This window comes from Zootermopsis nevadensis, unplaced genomic scaffold, assembly GCF_977971745.1.
Source record: "Zootermopsis nevadensis isolate Lab colony 2312 unplaced genomic scaffold, Znev_1.0 Znev_ptg000017l, whole genome shotgun sequence".
Taxonomy (NCBI): Eukaryota; Metazoa; Arthropoda; class Insecta; order Blattodea; family Termopsidae; genus Zootermopsis; species Zootermopsis nevadensis.
In genome coordinates, this window is record NW_028259149.1 from 7,845,157 (window position 1) to 7,859,512 (window position 14,356).

The 14,356-nt window shown below is 40.6% G+C and overlaps 1 protein-coding gene across 4 annotated transcripts in view; it reads left to right on the forward strand.

Moving 5' to 3' along the window:
* Positions 1–497: 497 nt before the first annotated feature.
* LOC110834055 (Low-density lipoprotein receptor repeat domain-containing protein cueball) overlaps positions 498–14,356 on the forward strand; it is a 47,961-nt gene continuing 34,102 nt past the window's right edge. The window contains exons 1-2 of one of the 4 annotated variants that reach the window (XM_087350317.1): positions 503–854; positions 7,715–7,831. Coding sequence is in view for 1 of the 4 variants with exons in the window: in XM_087350315.1 (XP_087206441.1) it covers positions 794–854 (61 nt within the window). In the remaining 3 variants the exon portion in view is untranslated. Of the gene's footprint in view, positions 855–7,714; positions 7,832–14,356 lie in introns of all 4 variants that reach the window. The other 3 variants (XM_022072843.2, XM_087350314.1, XM_087350315.1) reach the window with 3 other exon arrangements.

The following is a 14,356-nucleotide window of genomic DNA, read 5'->3' on the forward strand; positions in this document are numbered from 1 at the left end:
TAAGGAAACTCGTACCGTAATGAGGGTGGCTGCACCTAACGGGACGTGGTGGTTATGCTTGCGTAGTTCATACATTGGACACCAGGAGATAGCACCTACATCGCAAATAGACAGCGCTAGTAACTTGCTGCAGTGACCTCGCATATCCGAAAAGCCGGACACAAACTCCAGTTCAACACTTCGTTTAGCTGCAGGTGCGCACTCCTGTCGCCAAGCTCCGAACGATAGTTACCAAGTGCTGCAGTTATCTCTTCGCATGTCCTTTAGCTCGTTTAAACTGCAGGTGCATAATCTTGTGACCAAACTCTGAACTAATCTCCCAAGTACGGCTGTTTCCGCATGGCATAGCCAGATTCAAAAGCGGTTTCAAACTCCGAACGGTTTGTTACAAGTGCGCATTCTTGTGGCAAAACATTAAACTATGTGTACCGCAGCTACTACAGGTTCGCACTCTTGTGGCCAAACTTTGAATTATATCTATATTTCGTTAAGCAGGCGATCAATGATGACGTACAAAACTTTTGTTTTAATGTTTGTTTTTTGCTATCTATTATCTTCTAGATTGCAGCGGCACAGATGTTTGTATAGTACAGTATCACTGTGTGCGAGTATGTGCTGAGGTGTGTTCTGAAGAAATTTTGTATGATTAACATTTGCTCTCGTCAGTTGGTGTGACTGAAAGCAGGGGGAGGGGTCGACATTAGTCGCCAAGACTTCAAGAAATGTGTTTATTCATTTGTAACGAGTAGTATGGTGTGAGATTGTTCTGGTCCGTACATAAACAACCTTCAGAATGAATACATTACATGTTTTGTTTCATCTGATATTCTTATCTCTAGCAGCGAGAAGTTGGGGTGAGTATTCACGAAGTGGAAACTTATTTTTAGCTGTTTTATTTCCGCGGGATTTGCTTTTGGACAGGTCGTCTGCTTGAAAGAGGCCACAAGTAAGCGAGTTTACTGCCATCGAGCTTCCGGCACGAGTCACGTAGGCTCTAACCGAAGGGCTGAATACCCCCGACTGTGTTAAAGGTGTATTTTTAAGTGGATGTAATGAATGTTGTTAATAAAGGTATTTGAACGTCTGTTTTCAAAATTGCTGATACTTACTCAGTAAGCCGTGTGAACTAATACAACAAAATCTGAAATAATTTTATTAAGGACTTACGATAAATAGTAAAAACAGAATTAATTAATTAATGCATATGATTATCTTAATATCCAAATTGTAAGAATACGTTCTCATGGAAAGGGATGTAGGAAATAATTATTCGGGGAAAGGAAATTTTTCCTAAAAAGCCCGTTAACTTGTTATTGTTGTTTGGACGTCAAATTGGGCTACAGAATGGTGAATCCAAATGACTGATGTTTTACTTTAATTTTGGTAACGAGTAATATGAATGATGCATAAGCCTACAACGTAGTGTGTTACATGAGGTATACAGCTCATAACTCAGACACGTGTCTGCTGTTTACTCCTTTGGCGCATTAGTATGGGTTTCATAGTCGAACATATCACTAACAGATTTATCGGCAGTTATGTGCATATGTAACTTATTGTTACGGGTTACAGATAGGACGAGTTATTTTAAGCAAATAATCTAGGGTGACAACCCCAGGACACGAAGTTAAAAATGAACCACTGTTATTATCCCTGTGGTGGTATACTGAATTAAGAAAATTAATAATCAGTTTTCGACATCCAAAACACACTGCAGCTCTGATGCTTTAGAACCCATTTAGAATTTTTTGGAAGGGCAGGACGACAGGTGGTTAAGGGATCGTAACCCTCCCGTGAAGCACCAGATCAACTTCCTAAGGAAAAGCTTGGCACACGTGTGGTCTCTATACGCTATATCAGCGAACATTTTGGTTTTTCAATTATGAAGTTATTTTCTACACAACTGTTCTAGGTTTTTGTGATTATTAACTCCGAGTTTTGAACTCATATATTTCGTGTTTTCGTGAATATGTCTGGAAGGCTTACGCGGCTTCATTTGTTCGTATTTTTCTTTAATTTAAAGAATATGCCTGGTTTTTACGGAGTTTGTTGTGAAATTGATTTTATTGTTTACTTCTTCTCAAAGAAGCGCTCCCCGACATAGTATTCATGGTTAAGGGTTTTTTAACTTCATAAGGGGCTCTGCGTCCACCCCTATTTTGACACATTGGGTAAGCAGCTTTTTTTCTACTACAAGAAAACATTGGTGACATTGGAGATGTTCTGGGTTTTGACGACGAGTAGATTCGCTGGCAGAAACATATTGTCTTCATCTTCAGGGCTAAAGATGGAGACAGTATCCACTGCAACAAAACCCAGAAGAACATCGTCGACCTCATCTCCGTGAGAACACCAAGTCTCACCGGTGGCAGTGGTTAAAATATCGAACTAATTTCTTTAAATTGGGTTCCTTCTGATCTGCGACAATTTACACCGTCGGCTTGAACTATTGCTTGTAATTTCTAGCATTTCTCAGAGCAAACAGCGACTGTTTCCTTGAACAACTCTAACCAATAGAGGTGCTTGTGATTTCTTTGACATAACTGATTTATTAAAATATTATTTAGAAATTGATCAGCCTACGATTTCAAATGGTTAATGTATATATTTCAGTGTTCATACAGCTGAACTGTTGGTGCCAGAACCTAGCTTAGATGAAGTGGAACTAGCCATTGGGAAGTTGAAAAGTTATAAATCTCCAGGAATTGATCAGATTCCGGCCGAATTAATTAAAGCAGGTGGCAAAGGGTTGCATATGAGGATCCATAAGCTTATTCAGTTAATTTGGGATAAGGAAGAGATGCCACAACAATGGAAGGAATCCATAATTATTCCTATTCATAAGAAGGGGGACAAGATTGAGTGTGGTAATTACCGAGGAATATCGCTGCTATCAACCTCATACAAAATTCTATCCAACATTCTTTTGGCAAGATTAACCCCATATGCGAATGAAATTATTGGGGATCATCAGTGTGGGTTCAGACGAAACAGATCAACGATTGATCAGATCTTTTGCATTCGTCAGATACTAGAGAAAAAATGGGAGTTCGGTGGGACCGTACATCAGTTATTTATAGATTTCAAAAAAGCCTATGACTCTGTGAAGAGAGAAGTGCTATATAATATTCTTACTGAATTCGGTATACCAAAGAAGCTAGTGGGTCTAATAAAAATGTGCTTAAATGAAATCTGTAGCAAAATTCGAGTAGGTAAATATGTATCTGAGACATTCCTCATCAAGAACGGTCTTAAACAAGGAGACGCTTTGTCTCCCTTGCTCTTTAACTTTGCGCTAGAATACGCCATCAGGAAGGTCCAAGATAGGCAGGAGGGTTTGCAATTGAATCTGACACATCAGCTATTGGCATATGCTGATGATGTTAATTTATTGGGGGACGATATAAATACAATAAAGAGGAACGCAGAAGTTTTACTAGAGGCTGGTAGACAAGTGGGGCTGGAAGTAAATTCAGAAAAAACTAAGTACATGTTAGTATCTCGTCATCAGAAGACAGGCGGGCAAAATTATCTTAGGGTGGCTAATAAATCCTTTGAAAGGGTTACAAAGTTTAAATATTTGGGAACAACAATAACAAATCAAAATGATACTTGTGAGGAAGTTAGGAGGAGACTAAATTCCGGAAATGCTTGCTACTTCTCAGTCCAAAATATTTTGTCTTCCCGTCTGATTTCTAAGAACCTGAAAATTAAAGTATACAAAACAATAATCTTGCCTGTTGTTTTGTATGGGTGCGAAACATGGTCTCTCACTCAGAGGGAGGAACACAGATTGCAGGTGTTTGAGAATCGGGTGTTGAGGAGGATATTTGGGCCTAAGAGGGAAGACGATGGGGCGTGGAGAAAACTGCATAATGATGAGCTTAAAAATCTGTACTCCTCCCCCAGTATTGTCAGGGTGATTAAGTCGAGAAGAATGAGATGGGCTGGGCATGTAGCGCGCATGGATGGGACAAGAGGTGTGCACCGGGTACTGGTTGGGAAACCTGAAGGGAAGAGACCGCTGGGGAGACCTAGACGTAGATGGGAGGATAATCTCAGGCGGGATCTATGGGAGATAGGAGTTGAAGGAGACTGGATTTTGTTGGCCCAGGACAGGGTCCGGTGGAGGGCTTTGGTTAATTCGGTGATGAACCTTCGGGTTCGGTAAGCCATCTAGTTAGTTAGTTAGTTATTTCAGTGTTCATATTAACCTTTATATACGCCTATTGTCAGTTCACTCTTACTTCAAACGGAATATAATGAGAACGCAACCAAGAAAGGTGCAATAATCTGCTGTGATTGGCGTATGTATTTGCAAACGTTATTTTTCGCGTGTCTTACAAATCGCTCCTGGAAGAAATGTACCTTACCCGTTTGACTGTTTCGTGGCCCGCATTAGTATTCTTCGACCAGGAACCACCAAAATCTCATGTTGTTTGTTTACATCCAGTTTGAAGTAAGAGTGAATAGATACCAGGTCATCTAAATGGTGAAATGGTCGTCGGATTTTGCCTTGAACCAGAGCTTGCCCGTGCGAATCTTATTTTACTAGGCCTGTGAATGAGTGATATTGAAGAAATTTGTCATTCAACTTTTATGCAAAAAAAAAATGCGTTGGCCGAATATATTTTTTGCCCGAATTGGTCCGCATGGACTACCGTTTTATATAAATTACTGTTCCTATTATTGGTAGGGAAATTTCACAAGAAACGAAACGCCCGCTTGAAAAACCAAGAATGGGGGGCGAGAGCATTAATTCATACTTCAGGGCATTGGCTGTGATAGATAAGAGTGTACGGGATTGATTTTCTAACTTCTAATTCCGCTACTTCTGCATGTTTAGATAATAGATGCGCTTGTAATCAGGATCGTTTCAAATGGCGTTCTTTTAACATTAGTGGTCTTGAACTCGTGGGTTCTCCTACCCTTGTGTTTTTTGTACACACAGAGGCCGACGTTTCCTTTTCGGTACAGACGTTTTCTTGTTACTGGGCCGGAGGGCCTGTACCTCAAAAGCGTTAAGCGGGTGATTACTTAAGATCAGCTCCATGGATCACAGGTCTTAAAAAGCTAATATTTACAGAGATGCCCAAGAAATTTCACCATCTTTTATGGAATCAAAAAGTCAATTATCATTTTCACAAATGCCCGCCATTGGACCTTACCTTGAGCCGGTTTAATCCAGTTCTGATGTAGACTAGCCTGTTAGTTTATGGTGAAGTTGAATGTTACTGCCCCATTTGTCCCCAGTGGCTCTCCTCCTTTCATGTTCCCTATTGAAATTTTGTATGCATTCTTATTTATCCATGTGTACCACATGTTTCGCCCTCCTTGAGTTTTTTGCCCAAATATTTGGTATGTTCATCTGAATTGGTTTGGATGGCCGCTCTGTGATACGATTCTAGACTTGTGATCAGAAGGTACACGCCTCGGTTCGAATCTCGGCTTTCCTTGGTCACTCCAGGCGAGTAATAGAATATTGTTACCTTCAGTTAGGCTCTTTGAACCATTTTCCTCTACACGTACCCGGCATTTGAAAACGCGCGTGTTCGCTTGTAAGAAGCAGGAGTGAAATACACATCTTAGATTTCGCTTTGAACTCTTAAGAAGTAGACGATCATGGCGGGCCTCGAAACGGTCACCTTAGAACACGCGTGGTTTACGTCATTATATTTGTTATGTCTTCACCTTCAACCTATTAAAGAGCTGTATATATAAATAAAGAAGGCTCTTCAAGTGCCAGTCAGCCCCTGCCTGGCGACAAACGTCACTCGTGAATTCGGCATTTATCCAGGAGGTGCATATGTGTACTGCCATTTTAAATTTAGGTTGAAACAGGTTTAATGTACGAAGATGGCTGTGTCCTGGGGTGTAGCGTGGTAGAAATTTACCAACGCTTTAGAGGTCCGCTGCACGTAATTCTGAATTTCGGCTGTCTTCGAATTGCAAGTCACAGTGTGTGTGTATTTTCGTATCTTTTTAATTTACGTACTGTAATCAGACCGCGATTGTCTGTCACAGAATAGATTATTACATAAGGAGCTAAATAGGCTGGTGGGAGTTTTGTTTTTATAATTACCGTAATTGAGAACTGTGATTACTATTTATCTTAAACTGTTCAGATTCTACTGTATCATCAATCTTATCGCATGTAGTCTATTAATCACTTCACTGTAACAGATAAAACCGGTTTTGTTATCTTGTAAAAGTGGAAACAAGTTTGATTTGACTGAAAAGGTAACTCATCTTAAATGTTTTTAAGTGCGAAATGCATCCACCAAGTGCCCCATCCAATCGTGCCTTGCAGACACCAGTTGCATCTGCAAGGGGAGATGCGTGTGCCTGCCAGAAACAACTATGGGTATTTGGTATCTTGTTAAATCACAGTTGTAACTGATACCAAAGGAAAAAGAGGACTGAGATTTTAGGTTCTCACGGCATCGAGTATGAAAATCAGTAACTGATGATGAAGGCAGCAAGCACTTCTGAAACGTCGATAAACGTCTGTCAGGCTACACATTGTGCTAGAACTGACCTTGTTTCTGCAAGATGAATAACTGACCATTTTCCAAACGTGGTAACGACGTTCGTCTATCAGGATCTCCCTGGTCCTTGGTTCGTTTTCGCACTCAGCGTGTTCGTTCAACGAACCTCACTCCACGTGATTTATTTCTTTGGCAGCACGTAAGGACCAGGTGTATGTTTCAGCATCGCCAAATAGTGTGGGAATTTTGATTTAGAGGAGTGAGATAATGATAAGAATTCAGCACCACAGATTACTGAAAGTCTGGGATGGATTTCATATGTGTAGAGTCGCAAACTGGCCACTTCAATAGGTTATAAGGCAGTAGTTTCCTTTTCGTAGTATGCATTAGTCTCATCGAGACATATTTCGGAGACCAGAAAGATATTTTGTAGTCGTTTTGTACTTGTGCTCGCGTATATCAGTTTTTATGATGATTGATGATTGTAGGTGGGCACTTGAAATCTGGTATGGAGGAGAATGCATGCAAGATTTGCAAGAACTACTCTTTAAAAATATCACAACGATGACGGTTCGAACTTTGGGGCAAGGTTCTCTAAATAAAAGGAAAACAGCCAAGGTCATACTTGCGTGTTTCTTCAAAATAATAACAATATCTGTTGGAAATTCCAGTTTTCTTGCGCGTGCTCGGTGCTTCAGAGTCTCGAAGTTGACCGATGTTTGATCACAATTTTAAACTTATCTGATCTTATCAGTTACCTACATGGAAAAATTTGTTGATTGATAAGGAAACTTTTTATTTTTAAACGCTGTGATAACCTGGAACTCTTACGAAATTCGGATAAGGCTTGCATTTTATGATTTCTTTGATTTCCATTGTTCTAGATGTTATTTAATGCTAAGTTTAATTATTGATTTTGCTTTCGTAAGTTTTTTATTTGAGACTTTTTGAAACGTAAAGTAAAATGTGGCATATTTATGAGGACAATGCAATAAATACGGGTACTTTTTTATTGTTGGAATGATAGGGCTAGACCTGGTACATTCTAAATCTTCCTACGCGTGTTATCTGTCGGTTGTCGGTATTCATCTAGTCGATAATGACATTGACAAAAGCCGGCCACTGGTCGATATCTCGAGCCATTTGAACATCTTTACATTCTGTTTGTCCATCATCTTGATGTTTCACGGCCGTCGTAAGTCGAATTAACGTGGCCTATTTTGTAGATATGACCTGAGTGGAAGCGACTTCATTTTGCTGTCCAAACCACATCCGTACCGACTCATTTCTCACTGGCGATCCTACCCAGCAGGTGTGCGGGCTGTATCCGCGAGGGTGAAGTGGTTAGTACCTGTAGACGGTAAGAATGTATGGATGGAGCTATTCCTTTACTTCCTGTGGTGTTTGGACACAGGTACTTCACCTACGCGTTAACTCGTCAACCAAAATCATTCATTGCTGTGAAGGAATTGAATTTAGATTTGCGTGCTTATGCGCCCGGTCACAGAAAAGGAAACAAGAATTTCGAATGAACTGTGTCATTCATGGCTATTTTTGAGTTGGAGCCAAAGATGTAAATAGGCCTGTGAGAAATAGTATTAATATTTACTTATTTGTTTAACGCTGCATGTCTCAGTTTTCGGCACGAGACGATTATTTCACGACAGAATTTACACGACAAAAGGCCGACGAACAATTGAAGATGTAACCGTGTGTTCGGCGAGGGCGTGAAATTGCGATTACAAGAAAATTGCCTCGTAAAAGGCAAGGCGTTAGAGAAGCCACCGCGTAACGTATCATTTCCGTATTTGAAGATTTAACTGTACCAATAATAGGACTATGCCGGTTATTTGTTTTACTGTGCTCTGTGAAGTAGCAATGTTACGATTAAGAGGAACGGTGATTTGGCTGATGAATAGGAATTAAGGTTTTGCGGCGGTGAGTCTGAAGATGGCTGTCTTCTGGGTTGTAGCGCCGTGTAGTCTGGTAGAGGTTTACCGACGTTTCGGAGGTCCTTGCTGCCTCCATCATCAGGGCGCAACAACCCAGAAGACAGCCATCTTTAGGAATGGATATGTTAGGTGGCGGTCACGGCCCGTGTTACCGTGCGATTTCACCGTTTGCTTGCAGGCACTGAAGAAAAGCATGAGGGTATGCTGTCTCGGATGAAGAGAATAACTCGATATGCAGATATACGTAGACAAAAGTGATAGGAATGTTGTAGCCTACAGCCTAATCGAAATGTAATATCAGCGAGACGTATCAGGTGTATATATTCGTCGTGTTGATGTTGGCATTCTGGGTTGTGACTCCGTACGGACTTGCAGATAGAGGTACAAAGTTTACGAGCAACATACTGCCTTCGTCTTTATGGTTGAAGTGTCACTGAGGATGGAGGCAGTATGTTTCTCCGAAACATTGATATCTACATACAGATCCTCATCCCAGAAGAACAGCTTTTGTCATCTTCACCACCGCGAGAACTTCGTATCTCTTTTTGTATTCTAAATTTAAGGTAATCGTTTTATGGAGATATGCTGGAGTACAAAAAGCATTTAGTATCAAGTTCGTTGCGGTTTCCTCCAGGAAGTGTAGGCCTTGTTATTAGTTTCAACATCGCTTAAGACCTAGATGCGATTTGTTTTTGTATTTACAGGCTTTTTATCTTTGACATTCGTGTTACGAGTTATGCTAGGAAATTGACAATCTTGTTCAAAGGAAATAAGAATTTTGTGTATTAATTGTACTCATTACCTCGTAAATTTAGTAGGATCATCGTGGAAGTGAGACGCACACAGGCCTCACGTACATTTGAGTGCGTGTGAGTGATATAGACCTGGCACATCGTCACTCTCTTAAATAAATGAGCGTTGCATTTAGGCTTAAAGTTCATCTGAACTTTATTTTTATTTATTTCTTTATCTTCCAGGCTTTAGGGCCGAAGTCTAAGTACAAGTATAAACTTGGTCATGTGCACTTTGTTTATGCATAATTTTCTTTCTCTCTCTCTTTTTAATTGAAGAGCATTTTGAATTAGTTTTTTATAGTTTCAGGTTTTCGAATTACAATTTTCTTTTTAATCCTGAAGATATTGAATTTTTATAGCAGTGCCTGTAAAACGTATTCATTTTTTTAAAGTAATTGTAAACATCAAATTATCAATTACGAACTGTTGACAGTTGATCCATACATGTGAGTGTTTGCCTGCTTGCATAGTGATCCACTTCAGATGCTTAGTGGCAGCTTTGCTCTAGTTTATCTGCTGTTTAATTTATTATTATCTGAAAGACCTTTGTGCAGAACTTAAGCATGAGTTGAAAGTCAATTTGATGTATTCGAAGAGTTATTGATGTCAGACGTTTACAAACGCGTATCATCGTACTTATCATAATATTTAATTACGGCTCGACATTTTTTGTGTGTTAACAGAGGATGAATTTCGTAATAAAAGAGCTCACGAAGATTGTGGATCAAGGATTGCGGCTAGTGTCAGGGTTAATGATTGTGTTTTTACTAGAAGTTCGTGAAAGTGACATTTCATAGTACGTGGGTTTTCCCAGTTACTCCATTTCAAGAGGGTGGGACGAACAGTTTTGGATTACAATCCGCTAAATGTTTTTAATTTCATAGATTACGTATTAGATAGGAGCCGGGATAGCTCAGTCAGTATAGTGACTAGTGGACGGCCGGGGTTCGATCTCCGACGGGGGCAGAGGATTTTTCCTCTAGCCTCTGCCTCCAGACCGGCTCTGGGGCCCACCCAGCCTCCTCTCCAATGGGTAACGGGGTCCTTTCCCGGGGGTAAAGCCGGCCGGGGAGTGATGCTGACCACTCACCCCCATCTAGTGCCGAGGTCAAGGAAGAGAGGAGCTATACCTCCACTCCCCCCAAGCGCCTACATGGCGTATAGTCGGACAGCTTAGCTTTACGTATTAGATTTCGTTTAGTCTGAAGGTAAGTGTGCTGTATTAAAAGACCCAGAAATTTTGTACAATGCCGTTCATTCTGACGGAACTGAAACAAATGTAGGGTGATGAAGACATTCTCCCGTACTTATCCTCTGATGCGACTTAGGCCTGTTTTTAAGATCAGTATTGAAACTTCTAAGTGTGCCTGGTAAATGCGCTTGGTTGTCTATAATCTGGTTAGCTTTATAAAATGAGAAGTAAAACAAGACTAAATGTTACAAAAAATTAATTCTGTATAAAACGATTGAATATAAGTAGAACATAAACTACAAGAAGGAGGACGCGTATTGCTGTAACTGTGTGCTAAATGTTGTTAACATGTTCCCGTAACACCATAACCTTTTTAGCACCAATTCCCTAGTAGCCTCCTACCATACGTAATGCGCGACCAACAATTATACATGAGAACTTTGACACAATCGTACTTACTCGAGCACGCGGGTCGCCTTGGCTGTACCATCTGAAAAATGCCAGAACCAGTTAGTGGTTAGGACTAACTAACTAACCAGTAGCTTCATGGAGCAGAGTCCTTCTTTATAAGCTAGTAGTCGGTCAACTAATCATGAAATTTTCCGTCTTTGACGGAGCCCGAAATTTCATTATCGTGTCCGCAAGAACCCGCAAGTGTGGGGTCTATTGTATAATCTTGTAACGCGCTGATTTCGTACGGTGAGGAGTACCACCTCTTGTCAGCTGTTCTTCATATGTGGAAGTCTTCATCCGGAACGTGAGGTCGCTCCCTGCCGTGGAGACGAGGAATACAATGTAACGTAGTTGTCAGGACTCGTTCTACTTTGCCAACCAACCTGTGTCGACGTTTTCATTATATTGTGATAAAGGATCTACCCACTGGGTTCCCCAAGTAAGACACAACTCTGTTACGGATTGGCTGTCACGTACCTTCTTCGTTGAATACATGTAATAATTATTAAAAGCTTATGCCTTGGTCGTACATGTTATTTGTTGCGGTTCAGAAAGTTTGGCCTTTGTATATTTCAGTATCGCTTCTGCGCTTAGCAAACGTGTAACATGCCACATAACGTGATTCGTGGGTTATCGACATTATTTCTTAATGTTTCTTGCGGTTGCTATGTTATTGTACATTTGTTTTACCAGTTAACTTCATTTAAAGTCGTATAATTTTATGTCCGTAATCGAATTGCAGGACGAAGACAAAGACATTTACTTTGCTAATAGGGAACCTTCAGAATCCTAGAGATAACGACGCGTTCTGAAAACACAATTCAAAGTAAATGAACACATCTCAATCCAGATATGAATTGCTCCGTGCATTGGTTAGGCTACTTAGAAAGTAAATCATATTGTTCTTTTGTATTAATTGTTTTTGTTGCGAATTGGTGAGTGAATATGGAGTAGCAGTTTAGTGACGTTGACAGGGAAAAATCTAGAAGCAAAATTAATCTCCCTTAAGTGATGCCACGGTGGTCTAACGGTTAGAACGCTGGCCTTGTAATCCTGGGGCCTCGGGTTCGATTCCCGGCGGTGACAGAATTTATAATTTGTGTTGGGCAACGCCGTGGTCTAGGCAACACAGAGTTTTCCTCCGGGGGCTTCCGCGGTTTCTCCGTGGCATCCCAACAATTACTCCATTCACACACAGAAGAAGGCAATGGCAAACCACTTCTGGATCATCTGCCAAGAACGTATATGAACAGGTCCCAGTCCGAGAAAAGGATGGAAGGATCCTGTTCATATGGACCTGTCGTCAGACAGAACACGCAATAAATAAATAAATAAGTGATGCTATGTTGATAATTTCAGAGATACAGTGATCAGGGCACAAAATCATGGATTATCTCGGGAAATTTTTCTTCCAAGAAAGTGATCTGTCGCGACGGATTGCGCTGGCCAGCAGTGACGACACTCGATAGTAATCGGAAGGGTCGTCAGATAAATAGTTTACAGGTCGATGTGGAAGGACGTTAGTAGGGTAATTAAATGAAGGACAGTGAGACGGACGGGGAATGTAGCATGCATGAAAGTTGTGAGAACGTACACAATTTTGGTCGAAGAACCTCAAGGTAAGAGATAACTTGAGAGAAATAGGAAAAGATATAATAATATTAAAATTGATCTTAAATATGATGTAAGGGATTCATCCTGCTATGGATGAATTTAATAAAAGGTAGGAAATGCCTTGGCTGGCTGAGCGATTATTTAACGATAGGGCTACTAGCGTACTTTTGTGATTTCCCTGTACGACACATCTTCTCTGAAACCGAAGCTGTTACTGAAATAAAACCACAGGGTAGAAATTAAAAGGCAGAAGCAATTACGATATTAGACGATTGTCATTTAATCGATAAAACATGTCTAGTATGCTGTAATGTAGTATCTTTTACATGTGCTCTCTTGGTGTTACTATCTTAGATAATCCCACGTGAGGAATTTTTATAGTGTTCTTTTCTTAAAATGCCGATAATATTTACAGTCGAAATGCAAACATTCTGCACTCTTAATGACACAGCACATATAAAAAATGTAAAAACGGAATTGATGTTGATTACAGTAAGTGCCAATGTAATCATCTTCCAATGTCATTGTAATCAGGTGTGACGAAGTGGATGATTAAACTTGTTCTGATAAAGGTACTAGTACTTGACGTCATGTGATGAGCCTTCAAATTTTATTAAAAGGTGCATCTTTTCAGTGTTTTTTCTATGTAAATCTCTGTCTTACCTAGTCCAAGTTCGTAACGCATTGAAATCGTGAGGAAGGAGTGTAAACGCAACAGTTTGTGGCCTGTTTCAAGGCAATATCACGACATTTTTTCTGTAGGAAAGCACAGTTGAGATTTGAATGAACTACGTCCGAAACGCATGGCAAGTGGTTTGTGGTTGGTCCTTTTATACTCTCTTCAGAATGATGATTTACCGGAAGGGAATAAATTACAAAGAGCGGCTTCGGATCTGTACGTCACGTTTCGTCCCCAAGGTCAATTGTGTTTTTTCATTATTCCGATTGGCCTTAGTGGTAACTGTCTACTTTTCGGTTCGTTATAGAACCTTCAAGTTGAAATTTCAGCTCGTGGGTGACGTTGGATTCCGTAATCTGTAAAGAATGTGTCACAGGTCCTTGTTATGAATTTGCCGAGTGTGGCCAAGAGATGGTTGATACTCTGGAGGTTTGAACCAAGGATGAGCAACATTAATGCCCAGTCTTGTAAAAATTTCCGCAGTGGTTACACTGCAGTTTCCAAGAATTATTGCTTGCGCATTCTCCATGATTTTCTCGGTTCTGCCCACACTTGGCAGCGAATTTTCGACGGATGTCGGCCCTTTCGTTCCTCCGGACACCAAGAAACTCACTGGCGTGTAAACTTGTCCTTGGTGCAAATAACGCCATGCTCATATGACACAGACTACAACTGAACCACACTCGCAGCATGTGATGAGCTGCAGACTGTTTGCCAGTCGCAACGAAACTATTCCAATTTTTCCCTTACTTTGTGAATGCCCTTCGTATATATATAAAGAAATAATGAAATGGATAATTACGGACTGAAATGTTAATTCTTATTACCGAGCTTCAAAGGATTTGTGAAAAACCTGTCGGGATAGTCAGTTTCCGAGCCGAAATTGAACCTGGGACCTCCTGAACACGAAGCAGGATTGATAACCACAAGGCTGGAACATTCGGTAATTTACCTTCGTTTTGCAGATGCAGAGGAGCATTGTTTATGATCAGAGTGGGCTGTTTTTATACGAAATTTAAGTGATATTCATTAACGTTTAATTTCCGTGAGGTGGCGGGTTGTCAACCTCGAAAGAATTCAGTAGCTGTTCACGCATTTCTTTGCATTTGACATTGCCTACTGCCCTTCTTCGGTACGTCGTCTACGTCCGTGCGCAGATTGAACCAGTTTGGTCGTGATTGAAT